The 27128-nt window shown below is 36.8% G+C and overlaps 1 protein-coding gene across 1 annotated transcript in view; it reads left to right on the plus strand.

Annotated features, from left to right (window-relative positions):
- Window positions 1–27128, plus strand: part of bmp2k (BMP2 inducible kinase) — a 46357-nt gene that overhangs the window by 15666 nt on the left and 3563 nt on the right. Inside the window, 15 exon segments of the mRNA XM_073839625.1 lie at window positions 6368–6486; window positions 6577–6682; window positions 8432–8574; window positions 10703–10779; window positions 10781–10813; window positions 11874–11955; window positions 12904–13036; window positions 14895–14998; window positions 15091–15170; window positions 15259–15407; window positions 15885–16075; window positions 17290–17418; window positions 18764–18924; window positions 20333–20493; window positions 20654–20773. Of these exon segments, the coding sequence (XP_073695726.1) occupies window positions 6368–6486; window positions 6577–6682; window positions 8432–8574; window positions 10703–10779; window positions 10781–10813; window positions 11874–11955; window positions 12904–13036; window positions 14895–14998; window positions 15091–15170; window positions 15259–15407; window positions 15885–16075; window positions 17290–17418; window positions 18764–18924; window positions 20333–20493; window positions 20654–20773 (1788 nt within the window).

The following is a 27128-nucleotide window of genomic DNA, read 5'->3' on the forward strand; positions in this document are numbered from 1 at the left end:
GTGAACCCTGACACACTTTCTGAGCTGTGTCTGAGATCTCGGTTCTGTACGCTTTGTTTATTCTTTGTGCTTGATTACTGGGGTGTCACATTATATATGCAGCTCGTTGTTAATAGGCAGTGACTAGTTTGAGCTCTTCCTTCATATTTATGTAGCCTAAAATGATCTCATGTCTCTTAAATTGAAGAATGGGAAATTTTGCTCAAAACTCTGTAGTTGAAGTACCCTGGAAATCCAGAGGTCTCGCGAGAGCACAATTTGAATTGTCTCTGCAAGACACTCTGGCATCGAGCAATGATGCAGGTTACTGCAATACGTAAGCAATTGTGGGAACCAATCAAATCGGTGTATCTGATGCAGAGGCGAGCTAAGCTGATGATGACAGCACTGCGACGTTCGAATTAGGGTTGGGCGATGTCGACCAATTTGGCATCGTACGATGTCTAATGTGAAACATCGCGATGGACGATGGCATCGTCTGCGGGGGGCGGGGGTGAGGGATGGTTGTTGTTAAATAATTTATTCATAACGAATTAATTAATTGTAGCCTACCGTGTCCACCAGTGCTTAATTTGAGCCTGATCCTGTTCTGGAAAATGTCAGATTTTGGATTTTTGCGTTCCGGTATTTGTTTTTAAAGATCCGGCATTAACAAGTGCATTAGATCATGACAGTGCGTGCGTGCAGACGAGACAAGAGCAAGCGCGGGTTTATATAGATGCATTTGGAGGATGTGTGTTGGTCCTTAACATATTCTCGACCAGTCAGCTTTTTTAAGTTCAATAACGCTCTCATTGTTTGCTTAATGCTTAACCCACTCTCTCCAAACGCATTTAATGAGCAGCGGAATGTTTAGAGAGAAAGTGTAATATCAGAAATAATACCAAATCAAGCGAAATATTATGTATTAACATTATAAACACTATAAACATAACTATAAGTTAGTTACCCTGACTCCAAAACGAATGATTTAAATGTAAAGGTATTCAGAACAGAACAGAAATGAAACAAAATATATAAAGTTAAGAAACTAAAAGCGAAACTAAAAATAGCAGGCGTTGGGCTCACGCACCTCTGTTTTTCGGCACAAATCCAAGTGTTTCCATATTCCCAATGTATTTGAATGATAAAGTGTTATTTATAATGTATAGCCTACTAGGCTTTGTATTGTACATTCGTGTTTCGATGGAAAAAAAATATATTCTCTCGTTTTTGTTCCAATCTCTGTTCGTTATGGTAAAACCAAGAAGAGGGCATATTTGGTGTAGCTTATTTAATCTAATTTAATTAAAATTATTTTGATTTTTTTCTGCTGTTTTTGTATGCCTCTTTAATGATGTAAACGAACTTTCATGTAATTCGTTAGGAGTTCACTGTAATTTGTATTGTGATCACTAACAACTTCCTTGTTATTATTTCCTCATTAATAATAATAAGTAAAGATGCAGAAATTGAAAGCATGCATTTCATTTGGTTATATAGTGATTAAAGGCCCTTTCACACGGGACGCGGCAAGCGGTGAAATCGCTGCGCGGCTGCCGCCTTCTCTTGTAGTGGAAGCGTTTTGTACAGTTGAGGCGGTGTTCGCGACGCGGTCTGGGGGCGGACGTTGCCATAGTTACAGTTGCTTAAAAGTCTAAATAAAACGGAAAATTGTGTTTGTCATCCTGTCCTTAATTATTGTCATTATTATTATTCAAACTTTTGAAAGACATAGTTTATTATAACACCACGCATAATAATGTATTGTTTGGACACTTTGTATTTTTACCTGGCAAACCAACTCGTGGGCTCACCCCAACCAAGAATGATATTTTAGATGATTCATACAGTTCTGGGAAATCCAGCACACCTAAAACAATCTTCTCCTCTATTTTCAACTATCCGTTATAAGTTCAGTTAAATATCTATGATTGGTTTTTAATAATCTGTTCACTGATTGGTTAAAGCCGACGCGGCTGCCGCTGCCGCTCACAAAAAGATAAAATATTTTTATCTTTGGCGGCGCCTGCCGCGAAGCGCCGTGCCCGTGGAAGCGGCATGATTTTGGGTGCACGAGCACTGCTTGCGCTCCGCCTCCGCGCCGCCAGTGCAACCACCCGCGGTTTGCCGCTTGCTGCGTGTCTCCCATTGAAAATGAACTAGACTAGTGTGAAAGGGCCTTAAGTGTGTGTTTTTCGTGAGCGGGTTGCTGCTGCGGCGGGGGCGGGCCGGGGCGCTGCGGGGGCGGGGCGGAGGATCGCGATGCCGGCTCAGCATCGTGATGTCTATTGGCCATCGGCGATGGACGATGGCATCGTCTATCGACCCAACCCTAGTTCGAATCATAGTAAACTTTGAAAGATCGCTGTCGCTACAGATGAACAAGAAGTTGTTTGAAACGGCTTTGGCCGCTACAATGAACGAGTTAGACTTGGCTTTCCATATAAAAGAGGAACAGAAAACCGAAAACTCGAATCGTTCCTTTGCAAGAAGGACGTTTTTGCTGTTTTGCCGACTGGATACGGCAAGAGTTTAATCAGTTCACGAGTTCACGCTTACATATAATTAGCCGGAGAATAGTAGTGCATGTTTGGCGTGCTGTCCGGTGAAGGGCTCCGAGCTCGGGAGTGGCCCGAACCCAGAGTACGTTACCCCCCAATAGGAGTAGCGAGAACTCGGAGTGATGAGATGGGGTGGTGGAGGTTTACTGATAAACCATCGAGTGAATTGAGGTGAGTCAGCTGTATTTAAACCTATGGCGCTGATTGACTTGTGATGTTTACGCTAAGCATCTGACGCGCTTCTCCCGAACTTTGTTAATGAAACATCATTTAGCTCTGCTGGTAGCTAAGCGTGTATTGTTGTGATTGGTCGTGGCGTTATCCAATTGCGTGCAGTTAGAGTTTCAAATGCATGCTTGGTGCCGCCCCTCGAGTTAGGCAGTTTTCATTGCTCGATCCCAGACCCTTAATCTTAATAGATTAGGGTCTGGATTTTTCCAGGCTATAGTTGAAGTAAAGGCAGGCACACAATATTAATGTTTTTACTGTATTTTTGATCAATATAAGTCAAAAGTTTACATACACCTTGCAGAATATAAAAAATGTTAATTATTTTACCAAAATAAGAGGGATCATACAAAATGCATGTTTTTTTTTATTTTTTATTTTTATTTAGTACTGACCTGAATAAGATATTCCACATAAAAGACGTTTACATATAGTCCACAAGAGAAAATAATAGTTGAATTTATAAAAATGACCCCGTTTAAAAGTTTACATACACTTTATTTTTAATACTGGTGTTGTTACCTGAATGATCCACAGCTGTGAAAACTTATTGAATTTGATGATCAGGGTAAATCTCGTCTTCTGGGGAACATGTAGGTATCTTCTGTAACTTCTGTTGGGCAGTATTAAATAATAAATTTGATATTTAGGCAAAATAGGAAAAATGTACACCTCTTCATTCTGTTCTAAAGTCTACGCCCCCGGCTCTTAATGCACCGCTTTTCCTTTTGGAGTGTCAGTGAGCATTTGAACCTTCTGTAATAGTTGCATATGAGTCTCTCAGTTATCCTCAGTGTGAAAAGATGGATCTCAAAATCATAGTCATTTTTGGAAAGGGTTCTAATACACAAAAATGCTGAAAAACCAAAGAATTTGTGGGATCTGAAGTATTTTTCTAAAGAACAGCAGGCAGTTCAAATGTTCAGGACAAACGAGTCCTTTTATTTTGGTAAAATAATTAATATTTTGCAGGTTCTGCAAGGTGTATGTAAATTTGACTTCAACTGTAAATGCAGATGAGCATAAGAGACGTCTTTTTTTTAATGGTAATGCACATAATAGTTGTATTTGGTTTTACCCATTGTTTGTTAATTGAATGCAGGATTTCAAAAGATTAAGTTAATTATGTTTTGATTAAAAATGACGGGATGAATATTTTTCAATAAAATCAACAAAGATGCATAGATGGATTTCCAAAATAGAAAAGGCGAATTCCCATTTTATCCTTACTTTAATCTGAAGCCTTTAAGAATATTCCAAGTTTTTTTGTTGGGATTTCACTGTTTTTCCACCTCTTCAAGGTCCCGATTAGTAGGTCTCCATACAAATACATTTTGGATTCAGAGCGGCTAAACAAGCAAGAGTTTGTTAGGCAACAAGTGCAGCATTGTGGGTCCTCCTTTGTGTCAAGGCACTCTCTTTCTGTGGACCGCTCCGTGACTCAGCATGCTGTTAATGAGAAAAGGCTTGCCAGTCATACGTTGCCAGGATTCATTCACCCTGGAACTGATGGGAGAAGTGTTGCGGAGGCATGGCCCTTCTTCGCTGCATGTTGGTTCAGAGCTCCTCGCCACCGTGTAGGCGGTCAATACTCGCATTCATTGAGTTTCGCAGAAGCACAGAGGCTTAAGCCAGGTGGCTAGATATTAAAATGTTTTTTGCAGTTATTGCTTTTAATGAGGAGCATTTTTTACATTTTAAATTCACTCTGAGACTGCCATTGTTGTCCCATCTGGAATCAGTTTATTAAGCCTCATTGTTTTTCACAGTTTACTGAATCTTCCATGTTCCCTTATTGCTTTTTTAGTATCTCTGTGAACTTTTCTTGAACTTGACTGTATTTCCCTCAAACAAAGATAGTGTATGACTTCAGAGGAGTTAGAATTTAGCACACAAGTTGTGTGAACTACTTTTATGGAAGTTTTAAGATGATTTTTTTCCTTCATTGTTAGAGCTTGACAGCCCTATTATGAAAAAAGCAAAACAACACTGTCATCTTTTGTGTTTCGCTGAAGAAAGCCAGTCATCCGAGTGGGGAACAGTATTGAGTTAATATGTCAGAATTTCATTTTCAGGTGAACCAACCTTATAAGGTTGTCTTTTTCCTAAGGCTGTACATAGACGACTGCCAACAATGAGCCAGTTCCTAACTTGGCTTAAGACTGCCTCTTTTCCGTCATACTTTCCTCCTGAAAATGCGTTTTATGTATTGAGAAACTGGGCAATATCAGAGGACACATGCTGGAAGGACATTTTGAGCTCTTGGTCTCATACCTGTGTTAAACATGAACGAGAGTCACAGAAGGTCACACAGATAGTCCCTGAACTCATCTCAGGTTAATACAAAGTTCAACCTCTGCTGTCCTTTAAATTCTGTCTGCTCTTTCGGCAAGGAGCACTTCTAGTTTTAGATGAGAGAGAGAGAGAGAAAAAAAAAGTAAAACGAAAGAACTTATTGCAAAAGGTGTCTTCCATGTTCTTCAAAAATGAAACGTGGGCAGTAGTAATGGGTTTTAAATTGTTCATTTCCGCTCTCATTTATGGTGCACAGTGCTACTCGCAACTCTCTCTTTTTAAATGGCAATGCAGTTGCTGCCAGTGATATCAACAATTTTGCTTTTCTCTAGAAATCCTCACTCTTTAAAGGCATTTCAGTAAAACCAAACACAAAATAGTTATATATTATATTTATGTAAGTTTCGTAAATGTATAAAAATGTATTACATTATTTCATGCAGTACCTTATGTCCAGGGAGAGTAATGAACTAATGTTGCAGCCTTTATAATAAATAATCATCATCATTGTATCAGCATAAAGTGTCATTTCTATTGTTTACTTTTTTTTATGTCCACATTTTATTTAATGCCAGAACCTCCCTGAAGTTCCTCTTTAAAATTATTTGTTGGGAAACTCAAATGTGTGTATTTATTTATTTATTTGGATGTGAACAATTGCTTAGAAGAGTAGTTCACTTTCAGAACAAAAATTTACAGATAATGTAAATGGAAATTATGTTTTTTGAGGAAAGCATTTCAGGATTTCTCTCCATATAATGGACTTCTATGGTGCCCCCGAGTTTGAACTTCCAAAATGCAGTTTAAATGCAGCTTCAAAGGGCTCTAAATGATCAAAGCCAAGGAAGAAGGGTCTTATCTAGCAAAACGATCTGTTATTTTCTAAAAACATTTACAATTTATATACTTTTTAGTCTCTACACGGAGTACACACAGAGCTACACAAGGTTAAAAAGTATATAAATTGTAATTTATAAAAATAATTTTGCTAGATAAGACCCTTCTTTCCTCGGCTGTGAACATTTAGAGCCATTTGAAGCTGCATTTTGGAAGTTCAAACTCGGGGCACCATAGAAGTCCATTATATGGAGGGAAATCCTGAAATGTTTTCCTCAAAAAACTTAATTTCCTTACGACTGAGGAAAGAAAGACATGAACATCTTGGATGACAAGGGTACATTATCTGTAAATTTTTGTTCTGAAAGTGAACTACTCTTTTAACGTTTATGACTGGTCAAATGTGTGGAGGTCACTGACCTGATCTGAACTAACATTCTGTATATGTATGTTTGTGTATCCAGGAGGTTTTTCCATGGTGTTTCTGGCCCGTACACACAGTGGAGTAAGATGTGCCCTGAAAAGGATGTACGTGAACAATGTCCACGATCTGAACATCTTCAAGCGGGAGATCACAATCATGGTGAGTCATCCTGGGGTGTGTTTCTTTGGGTGAGTACATCAGTACATCACATTTACAAAATCTTTTTTTTTTTTTTTTATGTCCCCTTAGAAAGAGTTGTCGGGACACAAGAACATTGTGCGGTATCTGGACTCAACCACGAATGCAGTTGGAGACAGCGTATGGGAGGTTCTGATTCTGATGGAATATTGCAAGGGTAATACAGCTTTGAACAAAACTATGTTCTAAACATAATGCACTCTAAATATTATCTCTGTGTGATTTAAAATTCCTGAATTACAAGCTCATACTTGCATCACAGTACATTCCTCTGACTGTAAAAACATTTGTTGTTTGACTTTAATTATAATCCTAACTTGAAATACTTTGACAAAGGGATCAAAATGAAGAGCGCAACTGTAAATGATCAAATAAATGTTTAAACTTGTTGAATCTGATTTTCACATACTTTTTTAGAGACAGCTGTTTTAAAGAAATGTTAACAGAACTGAAAAACCTGAATTTTCAGTATTTCTGATTAAGAGCCAGTGCTTTAGTTTGCAGTTTTACTAATACATTACATTGAGGCCTTGTTATGTATCTGGTTTCTGCAGCCAACTGAATTGCAGCCAATTGATCCAGCTGTTGATCCAGAAAAGTAAAACTATTACATTTACTTTTAATCAATTATTATTAAAGGAGAACTCTGGTGTGATTTTGACCTAAAGTGTATTGAATCATGATACCGAGTGTAAACGTACCTTGCATATCTCATCTCGTCTTGTCCACTGCTGTCCGAAATCTGGGGTCAGTTATCCGATGCTCACAACAGGTTTTCAATGAGAGTCAACAGGGCATCGAAGAAGCCATGTAAATAAATCACTGTTTTACGCCATTTACGAGGCACAAAGTAGCTCCACACTTCATCGGTAGACTTCCAAGGGCCCTGACATTTAAAACGAGACATTGAGAACTCAGAAAAAGCACCGGTAGTTTATTTACGAGAAGATGTATACAGACAGTAACTGCAAGAAGTTTAGCGGCCGCCGCCATCTTAAATTTAGTCACGATAAGTCGAGTGTCGAGCACCAAGGAATTTATCAGGTTATCAACTTATCAGGTTGTAGTTTCCTTGGTGCTCGACACTCGACTTATCGTGACTAAATTTAAGATGGCGGCGGCCGCTAAACTTCTTGCAGTTACTGTCTGTATACATCTTCTCGTAAATAAACTACCGGTGCTTTTTCTGAGTTCTCAATGTCTCGTTTTAAATGTCAGGGCCCTTGGAAGTCTACCAATGAAGTGTGGAGCTACTTTGTGCCTCGTAAATGGCGTAAAACAGTGATTTATTTACATGGCTTCTTCGATGCCCTGTTGACTCTCATTGAAAACCTGTTGTGAGCATCGGCTAACTGACCCCAGATTTCGGACAGCAGTGGACAAGACGAGATGAGATATGCAAGGTACGTTTACACTCGGTATCATGATTCAATACACTTTAGGTCAAAATCACACCGGAGTTCTCCTTTAAATGTAGTGTAAAAACAATTACATTTAATCATGTGAACTGAAGTGACAAGCCCTGGTTAGTCTAACACGGTGTACATAGCATAATTTGTGATTTTCATAACAGATAGAAATAATAAAAAGTAGTTAGAATAGAAATAGAATAGAGAGAGTTAGTGTTAGAGGGTCACATTTAAATTTAAATTTACATTTACATTTAAATTAAATATATTTAAATTAAATGTTGTTTTTGTTATTTTTATGTAAGCTTTATTGAATTATCAAGATATTTTACGCTCATTCAAAATAGTAATAAATACTATACTAGTATATAAGTAATACTAAAAAATAACATTGAACAAATCTGGATTTATTGAATTATCTCAAGCTTTCCCCCCTTCAGTCTCATGATATCCCTAATCTGATCCTGCTTTGTTTGGTGACTGTTTTTGCCATATAGCTGGTCAGGTGGTGAAGCAGATGAACCAACGGCTGCATGTAGGATTCACAGAAGCAGAGGTGCTCAACATATTCTGTGATGCCTGTGAAGCTGTTGCCAGACTCCACCAGTGTAAAACTCCAATCATTCACAGAGACCTAAAGGTACAGTAGAGAAAATGCTTTAGTAAGACAACTAATGAGTTGCCTACAGTTCATTCCCAACCATTTAAATGGTTCACTAAAGGTGTGAAGCTGTGGGCACAAGTACAGACGTGTCTGGCGTTTTCATCTGTGTGATTTCATACATTTTGGAGAGCATGTATAAGGCACTCTGGGTGATCACACATTTTCTTTTGTCTGACTGTATTTGCCTAGCTGAAGGGGTAAATATAGGACACTCCTTGTCAGTCCAGGGAACCATGTGCTGATTGTTCCAGTTCAACACAGTGATGCTAGACATGATCTCCCAAACCAATTACTCTGCTCACAAACATTATTAATGGCAAGCATTAGCGAAACACAGGCAAAGACAGGCATGCTATGCTGTGTCTGTGAAAAACAGCAGTGCTTGAAAGAAGCAAAGCCGCCCTTTTGGCAGAAAAGTGTGGGAACAGGCCAGTGCTGCCATTCAAACAAACACTTTTCCCACCAGTCAAAACCAATCACGGTCTAAAATAATTGGGAAATTATTGAACACTGAAGTGGAAGAAATGTTTGTTTACTCATTTGTCATAGAGAGATTTCCCCTTGAAAGCTGTTGTTTTTTTATATACCATAAATTGAGAAACACTGGTTGTTAAGAAACCAGAAAAGATGTACTGTAATAGTCAGTTCAAGTCTTCTAAAAACATATGGTTTGTGTGGAAAATGTTGTTTGATATTTTTGTTAGTATAATTTTCTTTTGCAGTATAACCATGTTGACATACAGAGATAATGTGCAGGATCTCATTATTGCCCTCTTCACCTCAAAAAGCATGTATGTTCTCTAAATACTTGCTCAAGATGTTACTTTGACTGGTTGTAACTGGTTTTATTTCCTCTTTTTGTCTATTTTAAGCATTAAAACTCAACCAGAAGTCGCCGGCTTAAATTTTTTGATTTAGCTAATATTTTTTTCTAAAGAAATATACACGTTTAGGGAGGAAAGCCACAATATTAAATGTCATGGATGAATATTTACTGAGTAATCCACTATTTTGTAGAGGGGGGTCAAAATGCCAATTTTCACCTGAGATTCTGAGCCAAATTACAGGGGGTTAAAAATGACCTTAGAAAGATGGCAGCATCATGATGTTGTATTTACACAGAGATTGGTAGCTCTATTAGTGAAATCGATTGACTTTAGTGATCTTTGTTGCATTATGTGATAATTGTGACCATTCAAAAATGGGGAAATGGCACATTTCAAGCTTTTTTTCCCCAAAGTATTTCAGATATTGAGTCTCAACAAACTTTCCTTTTGGCATCTTCATTTTAAAGGCCCGACATGGTTTGGTTCCAGAGATATTAAAATTTCATTATGGCTCCAGTGGTAAATCATTGAAGTGTACACATTTTCAATAGTCAGTAACCCAATGTGGGTCAATTTCTTTTAAAGAGAAATGTCTAGGAACAAATAATGTTGAAACTAGAAATATATCTAGTTTCCTTCTGTCAGAACAACTGCATTAAACATACCTGTTCTTTTTCCAAAGTGTGCGTGCCTATAACTCAAGAAGTGTTAAAGATACCGCAATATGAAAATAGATTCTAGTTCTTAAAAAACTTTTCTTGTGGTATTTTAATTTTCAAGGCCCTACATCATTCAGTCTCAGGGATATGGGGATCTCAATGAGGCTGTATGTCCAGATTGTTGAATTTGACCCTTTTTTAGTGGTTAAAAGCAAAACATTACCCAATTACTTTAATCATTTTAAACAGTTTTTTCAATCACAATAGACTGTTTAAAATTGTATCTAAATTATAAATGTGAAAAAACAGAATTATAGATTATTGTTGTTTATATTGTAAAAATGATTATTGATATCGATATGAAACATTTTTATTGTTTTTTTGCCCCTTTGTCTTTATTTTTGTTCATTTTGGTGGCATTTTTGACCCTGGTCAAGTTTGTGCCTTTTAAAAATGGCTGTGTATAATATAATATGAAGTGTATAATATGTGTATATATAAAGTACTTCATTAAATTTCTTTCTTCCTCTCCCGCCCCTGTTACTTGACTGTTTAAATTTCCAGTGGTTGGACCTATTAACAAAGATCACCAACAGATGTGTTTGTTTGTGTTGACAGGTAGAAAACATCCTCCTAAATGACCAGGGAAACTACGTCTTGTGTGACTTTGGAAGTGCCACACACAAAGTTCTGCTTCGGAATAACTGCAGTGGAGGATGAGATCAAGAAGTAAGAATTTCTATAGTACAGTGTGGAGTTCTGAAACTCGGTGAAAATTTTTTGGTAGAATTTTTGTTTTGTTTATGTTTTACCTACACGGATTGTATAGTTTGGGAAAACAGCAAGGACTATTACTGCTTACTATTGCAAGATTCTCTGGACTACTTGATACGTTTATGTTTTAATATTCTCAAATGTAATTTATTCCTGTGATGGACCACAAAACCAGTCTTAAGTCGCTGGGGTATATTTGTAGCAATAGCCAAAAATACTTTGTATGGGTCAAAATTATTGATTTTTCTTTTATGCCAAAAATCATTAGGAAATTATGTAAAAATCATGTTCCATGAAGATTTTTTGTAAAATACCTACTGTAAATATATCAAAATGTAATTTTTGATTAGTTATATGCATTAAGAACTTAATTTGGACAACTTTAAAGGTGTTTTTCTCAGTATTTTGATTTTTTTTGCACCCTCAGATTCCAGATTTTCAAATAGATGTATCTCAGACAAATATTGTCCTATCCTAACAAACTATACATCGATAGAAAGCTTAATTATTGAACTTTCATATGATGTATACATCTCAGTTTTGTAAAATTTAACCTTATGACTGGTTTTGTGGTCCAGGGTCACATATGCTGATTTGGTGCTCAAGAAACTTTTCTTATGATCAGTGTTGAAATGGTTCACTCTTAAAAAAGGTTCTTTTATGACATCAACGATTCCATGAAGAACCTTGAACCTCCATGGAACTTTTAAAATTCAGTGGAAAATGGTTCTTTTAAGAACTGTTCACTGAAAGATTCTACTTTTGGGGAAGCAAAAATGGTTCTTCGATGGCAATCACTGCAAAAACACTCCCTTGGAGCCTTTATGTTTAAGAGTGTGCTGCTTAAGATTTTCATGCTCATTGGTGCATCAAATTTACATTTTGTCTATGTAATCTTGAGTAATATACAGAATGAATTAAGCTTGTCTAGATGATGTAATTTCTTGTTACTAGTTCTAGTGCCAGAAAGTTAAGGCTTTAAACCACTTCATTATTTTCGTTCTTTTCTGCTTAGGTACACGACTCTGTCATACCGTGCCCCAGAGATGATTAACTTGTACCAAGGGAAAGCCATCACCACAAAGGCTGATATCTGGGTAGGTACTGAACACAAACATAAACACACACACACACACACACACACACACACACACACACACACACACTCTCCCCAGTCTCTCTCTCCCTCATCTCCACCCACTCATTCTCCTTTTTTTCCACTCTTTCACTCTGTCTCATGTCATTCTCCAGCACATTACACAAGCTTGGCGAGCTGGTTTGGTCAGACTGACACAGCAGACACAGATGCCAAACCGGCTTCCTCCATAAATGAGGGCTCTTAGGGGTGTGCTTTACAGCCATCCTTGAAATCCTGGCTTTGTTTCAAAGTTGATCCTTTTGTTGATGTTTTGCTTTGTGTCATGAATAATAGCATGTATCAGGGTGCGGTGGTGTAGAAATGAGTAGATTTTCTTATTCTGTAACAAGATGCAATCAGTCACATTTCAGACATGTTTACTAGAGCTAAAGAGCAGTGCATGTGGACCTGATCGAAAGCAGCAAAGAAAAGAGCTTCCTGAATTCTGGCAGTGCTGTAAAGACAGAAATGAGGCCTCATGAAGGCAAACTTCCTCTTTAACTTTAACATGCTGTGAAAGGTAGCTTAGCCTCATTTCACAGCTCTTTCTTTCAAACAAATGCTGGACAGAGCAGAAAAGAAACTGTCTACCCACAGTTCCATGATAGTCCTTCAATGGAAAGGTCTCGCTGTGATAAATTTCACCAGTGCAGATGGTTGCCCTTCGTGGTCATCGTGTCAGAACTTGCTCGGGTAGGAAGAGGAAATGTATGACTATACTTCCTGCCCATCCTGCCCATCTGAAAATAGAAAGAATTCTCAGAATTCATCTCGTACAACGCAGAGCAGCTGTCAGACGTTATAAGTGTTGTCATGGTTCAGTGTTTACTTATTAGAGCAATGAAACCTGATGCATTGAATGTTTTTGTGTGGAATTACAGTTTCTTGTTTTCTCTTTCTCTCCCAGGCACTTGGATGCTTGTTGTACAAGCTGTGTTTCTTCACACTTCCATTTGGGGAGAGTCAAGTTGCCATATGTGACGGAACCTTTGCTGTTCCGGACGGTTCAAAATTCTCCTCTAAATTGCACTGTTTAATCAGTAAGCAGCTTTCAGATATTCCCAAGAGATCTGAAATTATTTTGTGGAAGTTTGTGTAATTTGAGTGTGTACACAAAGGCTGTGGTGGAGTTTTGATATTAAGTTAGACAATAGCTCCACTCTCTGGTTGTATAGCAGTACTGCACACTTGTATCCCAGCTCCTTTAAAGAGAAAGTTCACCCAAAAATGACAATTCTGATATAATTTTCTCATGTCGTTCCAAATCCATATGACTATGACTTTCTTGGAACATAAAAGACGATATTTAAGAGTTTTTGTTTGTACAGTGGTGGCCAAAATTATTAGAACACTAGTGTTTTGACTAGCTAAAAATGGTTTTAAGCCAGTTATTTCTATCTTTTGCTGTAGTGTGTCAGTAGGAAATATCAGTTTACATTTCCAAACATTCATTAATTGTTTGTTTGCACAAGGAGTCTTGACAACAGCCAGTGCTCCACACAGAGATCTGATCTATCATCATCATCCAGTCTGTCTGGAATGACATGAAGAAACAGAACAAACTGAGACAGACTAAATCCAGAAGAACTGTGGCAATGTCTCCAAGATGCTTCAAGAAAAACCTACCTGCAAAGCTACCTGAAAAACTATGTGCAATGCACCACGCAAAGGATGGTCACACCAAATTTTGATTTAATTTAGTTAAATAGATTTTCTTTATCAATTAAGTTCTATTATGACATTATTTTTGACCGCATCCTCATTTTACAGCATTTTTACTCAAGTGCCTGAAACTTTAACTGTACCTTAGCTTTGCAGGTAGTTTACTTGAAGCATCTTGGAGATGTTGCCACAGTTCTTCTGGATTTAGTCTGTCTCAGTTTGTTCTGTTTCTTCATGTCATTTCTAGACAGACTGGATGATGATGAGATCAGATCTATGTGTGGAGCACTGGCTGTTGTCAGACTCCTTGTGCAAACAAACAATTAATGAATGTTTGGAAATGTAAACTGATATTTCCTACTGACACACTACAGCAAAAGATAGAAATAACTGACTTAAAACCATTTTTTGCTGGTGAAAATACTACTGTTCTAATAATTTTGGCCTTCACTGTACATCTATATAATGGAACTCACTGATGACCAAACCTGTTTGATTACCAACATACCAACTTTTTTTTCTGCAGGTCATAAAAGAGAAAGTCATGCATGACTATCAGTAGATGAGATAGTGTGAACTATTCCTTTAATAAAGAGTTTGTTTAAAAAGAGGTGTTTTTTCATGCATCAAAAAAGTATTATAAGTGATTTGTGCAATGTTTTCTATTTAATATGAATGACCAGTGTTGGGGAAAGTTACTTTTAAAAGTACACAATTTTGCGTTACAACATAAAAAAAGTAACTAATTGCGTTACTTGGTTACTTTTTATGAAAAGTAATGCATTGTTCCTTTTGTGTTACTTTTTGTCTTGGGCTTGCTTATTTATTTTTAATTACAGAAAACCAAGAAGTTATATTTTTGGCAACTGTATGCCAAATCTTTGCCAAATTTGTGAAATGAATAAGCTTTAGGCTAAAGAAAGTGCCTCTGGTCTCACTCCCAGTTTCTCTCAACGCAGGACAGGAGAGGTGTCATAAATGGGAAAACAAAGTAACTAGCGTTACTTATTTGAAAGCGTAGCTCAGATATTATCTTATAAATTTAAAAGTAATGCATTATATTACTAGTTACTTGAAAAAAGTAATCTGATTACATACCTTGCATTACTTGTAATGCGTTACCCTCCACACTGTAAATGACTGAATGTTTTTTTGGGTGTGCTTCTCTTAAAAGCATACTTGGATTGAACATTAGCACTCTTAACTCATTTGATAACTAAATTTCTTTTGTCACAGGATACATGTTAGAACCTGATCAAGAAAAGAGACCTGATATCTATCAAGTTTCTTACTTTGCCTTTCGGTTAGCTGGAAAGGAGTGTCCAGTGCCAAATCTTTTTGTAAGCTACCTCACACAAGTTAATCGTTGAATTTGAAGTTTTGTAAGTTTAAGATTATGAATAATTATCAAGTGTTTGTTTTTGCCACACAGAGCTCTCCCCTTCCCACCTCATTGCCAGAGCCCCTTACTGCAAGTGATATTGCTGCTAAAAAGAGCCTGACAAAAGCCAGGTAATATTTTAGAGCTTAATGTGTGACTTCCAGATCCATTTTTAATCATTAAAGTAGCCTGTTTTAATTTGATTTCCTTTCTTATTAGAATAACAGATTCAGTTGGACCAACAGAAACATCAATCGCACCCCGGCAAAGACCCAAAGCTGCAAATAGTAATGTTTTGCCTTTGTCTAGCTCAGTAACTCCTGTGAAAATGACTGTATCCTCAGGTACGGTTAGCAACGGCCAGAAAGGTGAGCAATATAATCAACTTTTTCTTACATCTATAACCCTGGACCACAAAACCAGTCATAGGGGTAAAAAAAAAATTGAAATTGAGATTTATACATGTTGTAATAGGACAATATTTGGCTGAGATATAACTATTTAAAAATCTGGAATCTGAGGGTGCAAAAAGTCTAAATGTTGTGAAAATCACCTTTAAAGTAGTTGTTAGCAATGCATATTACTAATCAAAATTTAAGTTTTGGTATATTTACAGTAGGAAATTTACAACACATCTTCATGGAACATGATCTGTGTCCTAATGATTTTTGGCATAAAAGAAGAATCGATCATTTTGACCCATACAATGTATTTTTGGCTATTGCTACAAATATACCCATGTTAATAATAAGACTGGTTTTGTAGTCCAGGGTCACATATGGTCTGTGGTGTTTTTTTTCCCTTTGGAAACGTTAGTTTTGACTGTATGTGTGTGCTTGTCTCAGCTTCTGCAAACGGGCAGCAGCCGGCTGCGCAGATGCCGAGCAGCAGTCAACAGAACAGAGTGTTACAGCAGCTGCAGCCTGGAGACCTTCGACTGCAACAGCTACATCATCATCAACAACAACAACAGCAGCAGCACAATATACACCATCAACAGCAAATCACTGCGCAGCAGCTACAGTACATGCAACAGGTAACAGTGGCTCAGGAGGTCAACACCAATGTGAAGCAGCATTTTTAGGTGCCTATACAAATCTTCATCAACGTGTGCTACACATTATTATATTATCATATGAAATATATTATATTGTTTTTATTATATTATGTTTAAGGAATGACTTGAGAACGTTAACTTGATAGGTGTTGCATTTAGAAATTGAGATATGTGAACTGTTTTGTAATTTGTAAATCCACAATTATTCATTTGCCACTATTGTCTCTTGACATTGCAGCTCTGCACACACAGGTGGCGCTGTGTGCTTTTAATTTAACTATTAAAGCATTGGTTCACTCCTGAATGAAAATTCACCTCCATGCCATCCAAAGGCGTTCATGTCTTTCTTTTTTCAGTTGGAAAAAAAAATGTTTTTGGGCAAAACATTTCAAGATTTTTCTCTATTTCTCCAAGCATTTGTGGTTAAAGTATATACATTTTTTATTTTATTTTTTAAAATTACCGATCGTTTTGCTTGATAAGACCCTTATTTCTTGGCTGGGATCATGTAGAGCTCCAATGTAGAAGCTGCATTGAACCTGCAATTTGGACCTTCAACCCATTGGGAACCATTGAAGTCCACTGTATTGAGAAATACTAGAATGTTTTCCTCAATCCTTTTTTTTTTTTTTTTTTGACTGAAGAAAGAAAGACATGAACATCTTGGATGACATAGTAGTGAGTAAATTATCATGAATTCTGGAGTGAACTAATCCTTTAATGCACAGCTGCTGTTTCTATAGTTAATTATACAGGTATCTTCTTCCGTGATGTATAATTGATACAGATTATCTAAAAAGAAAAAAAATGTAGGGTGGGGTGTTTGCTGTCCATTGGTTGTTGATCAGATATGGGAGATGCAGGCTTGCAGTTGATTGTAAGAAAGAGTTTAAGATAAACAAATTATTGGCATGTGTCATCAGAGATGTCTGTTGTTTCACAGAAACTTTAAGCCCATCTTGCCAGTGATGAATTGCCTCTTTAAATTTTAAATTAAACAAAGTTTATACATTAATTATTTGGTGCTCCACTTAAAAAACAAAAAAATTAAACTGCATATTAAATCACTCTGTCACTAGCAAGAGCTGCGGCGTTGTTATTACTTTGTGCAAACAACATGCTTAATGTCTTTAAAATATTGAGAAGCATAAATTGAACTCAGAGGATCATCACAACATCTCTCTTTTTCACAGTATCATCAGGCCATGCAACAGAGTCTTCAGATGCAGCAGCAGCAGCAGCATATGCTTCAGCAGCAGATGATGATGCAGCAGCCAATATATCAATCCCAGCAGCAACAGCAGGCTCACTACACTGCCTTGGTGAGACACCTCATGCACCTGGAACGTTAATGGCAGGGCTATTTTTTTACTTTTTATAAAGGAATTTGGCCAGATTTGAAATATATGCAGTTATGCATATATGCTAGTATAGGAGAGATTTATAAATGAATGTCGTTGAGGAGGATGGTGCTGCCACTATGTGTATGTCGTTAGGTTATGTTGTACATTTTATTTAATTAAACATTTTTTTCCTGGAAGTCTGAAATTAGACTGTCTTTGCCTTAAATACTCATTTGGCCCCAATAACTGAAGCAGTCTTCTGTGCCAAACCGTTTCTCCATCCAAGTGAACGTCGCCCAATCATAACCGTCAATAATTCCTTTGAATTGTATTTACGCTAAAACAGGAAATGTTGCTAACTGACTTTTGCTAAATACATAATGTTAAGGCGGAGCAATTTTTAGCTCATTTTCCACCGAATGGTTACCATCTGTTTAATTTCAGATGCAATCTGCTCCATGCAAAACCATCAGGGGATTGAATGGGGTGGTGAAATCGACCGATTCTCTGTGTTAAATCGTAACATATGAGGCAATTACACTGAAGGGAAATTCGAAGGCCTCCGTGGCGCTCTTTCTGTCTGTGTGTCTCTTTCTATCTCCCTGTGTCCTCATGGCCATTTTGAATTAAAAAAGCACACTTTTCTCTGTGTTAAGCAAAAGTTAAGGAATGATGCGCAACCTTCTATTTAGCCCAGGATGGCCAGGTCTTGTTACCCTGAAGGGTTTGATCCTTAATCATAAATCTTGCTTATTACACACATACTCACTAATTAATAAATAATAATTGGACATCAAAGTGAAATATCATTTTGAGTTAAAGGGATAGTTCACCCAAAAAATGAAAATTGTCATTAATTACTCACCCTTATGTTGTTCCAAATCCGTGAGACCTTATTTTTGATGAAATCCGAGAGTTTTCTGACCCTGCATAGACGGCAATGCAGCTACCACATTTAAGGCCCAGGAAGGTAGCAAGGCCACTGTGAAATTGTGATTTTATAAAGCTATGAGAATACTTTTTGTGCACGAAGAAAACAAAAATAATAGTATTCAACGAATTCTTCTCTTTTCATGGGAGTTCCATGATGCATACTTGTAGATTTGCTGACGCATTGCATCATATAACATCAAACATTTAGACTGGCAACACAATGGACACTGATGTGTGATACAAGAGACGTGAAAGTAGCACCATTATGTTGTCAAAGTAAAGACCTGAAGATTTATGAGCGTTAGCCCACCCCAGTAGGCATGGTTTAAACCTGCCTATGGAAATAGGGCTGCAGTTTAAGAAATTAATTTGTTTGCTTGTCTCTTTACAGATGCATCAGTACCAGCAGGCCTTTGTTCAGCAGCAGCAGCAACAGCAATGTGCTCCAGTCCAACAGGTGGCCTATATCTCCCCTCTGGAGTTCCAGACCCCTCTGGGCTCCTATAACCCTGCTGGACCTTCTCCAGTGGAGACCCCATTCGCTAACATCAGGCAAGCAGCTTTACATGGGACATTATTACCCATGTATTTCTCCATAGTCAGTCTGTCACACTGAAGCCTCTTTCGCACAGAGATTCTGGAAAATATACAGATAATGTTTCCCATGATTTGTCCTGAGATTGTTTGACTTTTTCATTCACACTGCCAGTGATTTTTACACACAGTGCGTTCACACACATTCTGTAAAGATGCATTTTTTTCATGATTCTAAAAAAAGAACATTTATTTGAAATGGAAATCTTTCAAATTTTAATTTTTTTAAATCAATTTAATGTGATCTAGCTGAATAGAAGTATTCATTTCTATTCATCTCATCCCCTTTTAAAGATGCCATAGAATGGAAAACTGTATTTACCTTGGTGTAGTTGAATAATAACAGTTCTGTACATGGACATGACATACCTTAAGTCTTAAACACCATCATTTCCTCCTCCTTATATAAATTTGGTGTTTGCAAAAAAACACTGAAAAATAGGCTAATCCTAACATAACACAGACTATGACGTTATAGTCGCGATCATTAATAGTTACGGCCCCCACATATGCATAGCCGAATCATCAGAAGTTCTGCTGGGTAGGCTATTGTGAAAAAAAACAAAGCGAGGACAATAGCGAAAATGGCAGATCACAGGAATAAATGTTATGTTCCGGGTTGTGCAGGGGATGTTAAGTGCAGGGATGGGTTGGAGTCTGTACTCAGAAAGGCAAGGAAAACTAATAAGGCATTCTAATAAAATAAAGTGAGCCACTAAAGGGACACGGTTAGCTTATTGTTAGCAGTAGTCTGTTACATTGCAGTACATAAGATTAAGAGTAAGGAGAGATGATCCTAACAAGCATCTAAACTTGTAAAATATGTGGTAAGAACTGCCGCTGTAGTATAAAGTTACACAGAGCGTGTGCAATTGCAAATCTCAAAAGTGAAAGTAAAATGATCGTGCATTCAAAACGGCGGTTTCAATGACCCGCATATTAATAGCGGCTCGGGCTCCGTGATTAAATATATATTTTTCTCCATGTGTGAGCTACTGAAATGAGCCGCTCTGTGAAACAGCCAATCAGAGCAGAGCTCATCATTATTATTCATGAACCTTCCAAATAAGGTAATAACAGACCCTTTCATTCTAGGGACAAATCCTAGGGTTGCAAACCCTTTATGGACCTTTAAAACTGTTTCTAGAGAATTTTTGCCCTTTCCTATGCCATATACCTTCTATGTAGATATCAGAGAACAATTTAAAATATTGTGTCAGTGCATTCTATGGCACTGTTACACACACAAAGAACTTTTGTTATACAGCACAAGTCAACAACGGTGGTAAAAGTTGTGTGTATATATTGACTCATCAACTTGTGACTCTTTAAACTTCTGACATTTTTCCTATTTCTGTTGTTGTAGAAACCCAGTGTCCACTGTGGATGTCATGAGCCCTCCTCCCCAGACTGTCAACAACCCTCTTGATATGTCTGGATGGAACCCATTTGGAGAAGACAATTTCTCCAAACTCACAGAAGAGGAGCTTCTCGATCGGGAATTTGACCTTCTAAGAGCAAGCAAGGGTCTCTATTTTTTTTCGTGTCTCTGTGTTCCTCTGTGCTCCTCTATGCTCCATCCTCTTCAAGTATTCCATTCTACACCCTCTCCAGCAGAGGGCATACACATCCTGCTTCATTCCTTCACTAACATCATCTACGTGTCTGCCACCCTTCTTCCCCACAGAAAAGCCGGTAGAGCGATCTGTCAGCATGGAGGCCAGCAGTATAGACAGACAGCAGCCGGTACTGCAGCCCTCAGTCCCTGAGGATCCATTTGGCTCCGTGCCCTTCCTGGCCAACGCAGGCAAGTTCTAGCAGCTGGCTCTCAAAGGACCCTCACCAAAGTTCCCTGTTTACCGTCCTCCTCTCTCCTCATATCTGTGTTCCCCTATTCCTGCTCTTTCCGACCCCTTTCTGTCTCTCTGCTCGCTAGATGTGGCCCCTCTACACTGCATATCACCGTCACATCAGGAGTCGGGAGACAAACAGAATCAATGTTAGCATTTAAACCTTCCAATGCATACATTTAAACAGTTGCAATATTGTCATTATTTAAACAAACCTTGTTTGTCTTAAACCTTTTTTATTTCTTTGTTCATAAGGTGTAGACAAGATAAAAATGTACTTAAACACTATATATCTGGTATAGATTTAGATATTATATATTTAGATTACCCCTCCCCAACAGGCAAGAAATAGTAAATAGATCAAATGCAAGCATAGAAATCGAGAGAAATTTGCAGATTATAAAAGAGCGCATATGTATTATTTAGAACTATAAGCGATAGTAAGAAATATAGACTCGCATATGTTGTTTTAAGTGTTTTTTTATTTTATTTTCTAAGGATTTATACTTCACAAAACCACAGCTTTATAGCACCTCCATGCTTGTTGCTGGTGCCTTGATTTTGTTTTCCTACTGTTATTTGTTTTTTAAGCTTTAACTTTTGTCTTTGCACTTGCAATTTATAGTAGTAAATTTATGCTATGCTCTTTTCACATCTACATTTTTAAACATTTTAATAGGTTTAGTTTTAATCAAATAGTTTGAGGTAACTCTTATATACAGCGCAGTTTCACAGCGGTTTTTGTAAGTGAATTGTACTTTATCTTAGTTTAGAATCTTTTATTTTTTTTCTCAGGACTAACATTTTTATTTTAACATGTTTATATTAAGCAGAGCAGAAAAAGTGTTTTTCTTTAGTTAGGAAAAAAAAATCCACAAGTTTAAGGGAATTCTTCCCTTTTTTTTTCTATTAATTTGGCATTTACTTTTTTTGTCCAAGGCATCAGGTTGGCATGATAGAATAGATTTTCAGATTCTTGAGCAACCTAATTTTCCTTACTTACTAGATTTTTTCTTTGTTTTCAGATCAGTTAACTACATTTTGTGCTTGATAGCAAGTTGTTGATAGAAACAGTGAGTGCCAGAAGTTCTCAGGTACAATTTCTATGGACCTCAAACCATAGAAAATTTGCAGCGATCCTCATATTCACTTTGTTTACTTGTAAACATGCCAATTTTTCATGGAGTTGAACACAAGTCTCTCTCCTCCAGTGTTAGAGTTGGCTTTAAATTCCTCATTGAGACTTGTTTTTCCTTTCTGTAATTTACTGTGAAGATACTTTAAGTTGCCAATTTAGGGAACATTGGCAGGTTAACTTGGAGCGAGGTTAGCCGAATAATCAGAAACTGTTGCATCTACAAAAGCAACTACGAGTTGGCAGCCCTTTTTTGTTCTTTCTCATAATTTGCTTTATTGTTATGTAGCCTATGCTAGAACTCTTTTCTGGTCACAGATGATGTTTTCCATAGAAAACGCTATGTCTAAGAATGTATGAGCCTTTTTACATGTTAACACTGGTTGTCACACCACAGATACGCATCACGTTATTTGTTGCCGTCTCATTCGTTACAGCAAAATCGAGCCTTAATTAATGGCGAATGTCACATGGATTCATGGTACTTGCTCAGTGCGTTTAGTAATAGTTTACATAAGGGCTTACCATAATGTTTACAGAACTTTATTTTCCCAACGGTAAGTTGACCGTAATGTTCAGCGAATCCGTGTTTTGGATTCCCCAATTTTATGTACTCATTCATCTCATCACCCACTCAAGTTATTTTGCTTTATCAGAACATGTTTGTTACCATTGTGTTTTCTTTATAAAGTTTAATGTTTTTTACCATTCTGTATTAGATAAAGACAGCCATTTTTCAGAGATGTCTTGATTGAGTGGGATATTGGTGGACAGTTAAAACTGACTTGTGAACACAGCTTGTATTAAAAGTCTTTTTAACCATAATGTGAACTAGTGTGCAAGTGTAAGCAGAACAGTGGTTGACAATGACTAAACCACTTGCATATAAAGGAGTTATAGGTTACTTTTGTTTTCAGGCTTTCTTTTTGATTTTGTCAACGCTAATACTAAAAGTGCACAGGTGACCGTTTCTATAACAGCTTTCATTTCAAGCCTTATGTTGCTCCAGAGAACTTGGTACAGGAGTCTTAGCTATGTAACACACTGTTTGTTATGTTGCATATGTTCTTATAGATGCCAGAAGTTCATAGCTCCTCCATTCCTCAGTGACTTCTCATCTGTACATACATAAATGCATACATACAGCATCAGTTGCATAAGCTGTTAATGTCCAGTCTCCAATTGACAAACTGATGTAAATACTCATGTATCATAATGTATAACTGAATGTTTCTTTATACGATGCTAATTATAAATAAAGCTTATTTAAAAGCAGTGTTATATTTGTTTTTTGTTATAGAAGCTCATATCAGGAGCACTAATGCTTTGAGTATAAGAAGTTCTGATGTCTTCCACCTTTATGCCACAAGAGCAAGACGATCCTATTATATAATAGCATGGCTGTCTTTGTCTAACAGTTTATTCTAAACACAAATAACATTGATCTCTTTGATTTTATATTTTGGAAAAGCATAATGTTAACACCATGTTCATATAAAAAATTGATTTGATATGTAAGGATAAAGATGTTGCTACTCTTAAACTTTTTTTTCGTGGCCAATGTAGAGTAACCATTAATGCTAACATTAAATCTACATTTAATGTACGTTATTTAATAATGCAAAAGCCAACAATACATTGTATGGGTCAAAATTATCGATTTTTCTTCTATGCCAAAAATCATTACGATATTAAGTAAAGATCATGTTCCATGAAGATATTTTGTAAAGTTCCTACCGTAAAAATATCAAAACGTAATTTTTGATTAGTAATATGCATTGCTAAGAACCTTATTTGGACAACTTCAAAGGTGATTTTCTTGATTTTTTTTTTTTCTTGCACACTCAGATTTTCAAATAGTTGTAACTTGGCCAAATATTGTCATATCCTAACAAACCATACATAAATGGAAAACTTATTCAACTTTGAGTTATGGGTATACACGTGAAAGGGTTTAAGCATTAAAACAGTAAGTGTAATAATGCCTTAAATTGTTGTTGCTTTTCCAAAAACAAACAATTATTATTATTTTTTTGCATTTTAGTTTTTCTGAGAAAAAAAATAAATATCATACATTTTTCCCTAATTCACAGAAGATGCCCACTAAAATGTCATTCAGTGTAACAATCTTGTCAGTCATATTTACAACAAAATCAATTACATATTAAAAGATGATTACTTTCACTCAAAATACTAATTAGTTGTAATTCTACATTTTTTTTAATTTGCCACTATAAATGTATAAAATATAATACGCTCCCTTATTCATACATACACACACACACACACACACACACACACACATATATATATATATATATATATATATATATATATAGTATATTATTAAAACAGGATTGAAACCTTAAAAGTAGACACTTTACTTACATTTAATGTGCTTTCTGTGGACAAAAATACTTTTGTAAATTTCCTTTTGTGGACATCTTAATATCTTTGACCCATTTATAAATGTATAAATTTCAATTTCAAAACAATTGACCCTTATAACTAGTTTTGTGGTCCAGGATCACAGATCTGTTCAGAATACTCTCCTAAAGAATAGCGTAGGAGCAAAGGTTTTTACTCTGCATAATCCTTTGCATGCACTTTTTAGACCTGACAGTGGTTGAATGGAAGCATCTTGTTTGATTTAAATGTGACTGAAAAAAACATCCTCAAATCTAGTTTATGCTAAATATAGGATTACGTAAGAGGACCATAAATTGTTATGCTGCTTAGTATGCCTATTCATTTTGTTAAACCTTGATTAAGCATAGTAAAATGGCTCTTAAAGAGTTAGTTTACCCAAAAACCCTCATGTCTTGTCAAACCTGTAAGACCTTCGTTCATCTTCAGAACACAAATTAAGATATTGTTGATGAAATCTAAGAGCTTTCTGACACTGCATAGACAGCAATGTAACTGAAATGTTCCCAGGCCCAGAAACGTAGTAAGGAAGGACATCATTAAAGGGGTCATCGGATGTAAAACTCACTTTTACATGTTGTTTGAACATTAATGTTTGTTGGCAGTTTGTGTCCACCTTACAACCACCCTACAATGATAAAAATCCACCCAGTGGTATTTTTTTAATCTTTAAATGTAATATCTCCTTTTTAAAATCAGGCCAGTCTCAGCTTCGCTTCTATGATAGTTGATTGACATGAGCGCCTTACCTTAGACCTGCCCTCACCGAGCTGAAACAGTCCGATCGCCATTGTGTGACTCAGGTGCAGGGGGAGACAAGAATGTCTCAGATTGAGCGATTGAGGTGTTCTGTTGTTGGATGTAATAATGAACATAGCAGTCGTCATTTACTCCCGACATCTGAGCCGCTGAAGATGCAGAGGATAACGTTACTTTCATTTTTAAAAAGGAAAGCACCGATCCCAATTTACATACGAGTATAGTTCTTGCGAATCATTCCTGATGCTGCTTCACCCACAGCTGAAGTGAGTATAAAAGAAACGTGCTTGTTGGCAAGTTTCGTCACAAAATGCGGCTAAAGTAAACATTACGGCTCATAATCCCACACCAGAGAGGGGCGGGGCGAGCAGAGCTCATTTGCATTTAAAGGGATCATGCAATAAAATGAGTTGTTTTTGTGCAGAGCTGATTTTGACAAGGTAAAAGGGTGTTTTATTACACTACTATTGAAAATTTTTAACCAAAGTATATTATAAACTTTTCGTTAAGACCCTAAAGAATAATATGAACTTGTGGAAAATGGGCGTGCGATGACCTCTTTAAAATAGTCCATGTGGCATCAGTGGTTCAACCGTAATTTTACGAAGCTTTGAGAATAATTTTTGTGTCATGTTACTGTCGATGATGGTGGTAGACCATGACACGAGGGATAAGAATTGAGTAAAGTCGTTATTTTTTGTTTTCTTTGTGCACAAAAAAAAAAATTACAGTTGAACCGCTGATGTCACAAGGACTATTTTACTGAAATCCTTATTCTCTTTTTGGGCCTGGACATTTCAGTTGTGTTGCTGTCTATGCAGGTTCAGAAGGCTCTCTGATTTCATCAAAAATATCGTTGGAACGACATGAGGGTGAGTAATTAATGGCAGAATTAAAATTTTTAGGTGAACAATTTTTTTAAATGATAAAATAAGCATAATCTCTCTTTATGAACTCAATTCAAATATTCTGTTTGCCATGTCGAACAGAGGCACTTGGACGTAATGAGGTAAGAGACAATGAACTATTGAAGCCTATCACGACTGTGTCCATAAATCATTTGCATAAATTGTGAAGACAAAAAGACAATCAGCTTAGCATCTGCTGATCTGGGGAACAGAGCTCTGGGTAATCCACTAGAAGGATATGTAGCTTTCAGAACAATATAACATTTCCATTATGTTCCCTATTCAAGCAAAGCAGGAAGAGGTCTGGACATCCACATGCTATGGCTGTTTGTAGCGTGTAATCGGATGGGCCTGGAAAAGAACACTCAATAAATGTCTTCTTCTGGTTGCTATCTTCTTATATGATTAAGGATGTTCCATTATGCTGCGCTGTGGATTGTTGTATTCCAGGAGGTAGGCGTGATTAGATGTGTTGTAATCCGGACAGTCTAAACAGTCTGCGTGTATATTTTTTTCCCTCTAAGCTTCATATTTCTTTGAAAAAGCACCACGTTTTTTTTTTCTCTCCCCCAGTCGCTGTTCTTGCCTGTCTTGTTATGACTATAATCATTGTAGTAGAAGTAGTTGTTGTTATTTAATTAGTTATTTAACTTTGTTTTATTTATATATTTTTGGACTTCATCATATTCATAGAACCGGCTTTGGCTAATCCTGTGTCTCGCTTTGCCAGTTTGGATGGATCTGTTGATAGCAGATCCGCAGCTCTGCCTGCTCAGCAGGGGGAGGATGGCAATGCCTAGACATGTTGAGAATATCAGGCTTTTGAAATTAGACAGATATCTCAATAATTATACATGTTGACAAATATTGTGATACGCTGTAGCAAGATATACTAGTTTAAACTAATTACAGGAGAAACAAAAAAGACAGCGCATCTTTTTTAACCAAATAAGACTTGAAAATTGTGTAACATTTTTCAGGAAAAGATCAAACGTAATATAGTTTTTCATCTCTGCTACATCTGTTTAAATACTCAACGTAGTAGAAATGTCCTTTGTCTCAAAAAGTTTTAATTGTAAATTG

Source organism: Garra rufa, chromosome 5 (genome assembly GCF_049309525.1).
Source record: "Garra rufa chromosome 5, GarRuf1.0, whole genome shotgun sequence".
NCBI classification, from domain to species: Eukaryota; Metazoa; Chordata; class Actinopteri; order Cypriniformes; family Cyprinidae; genus Garra; species Garra rufa.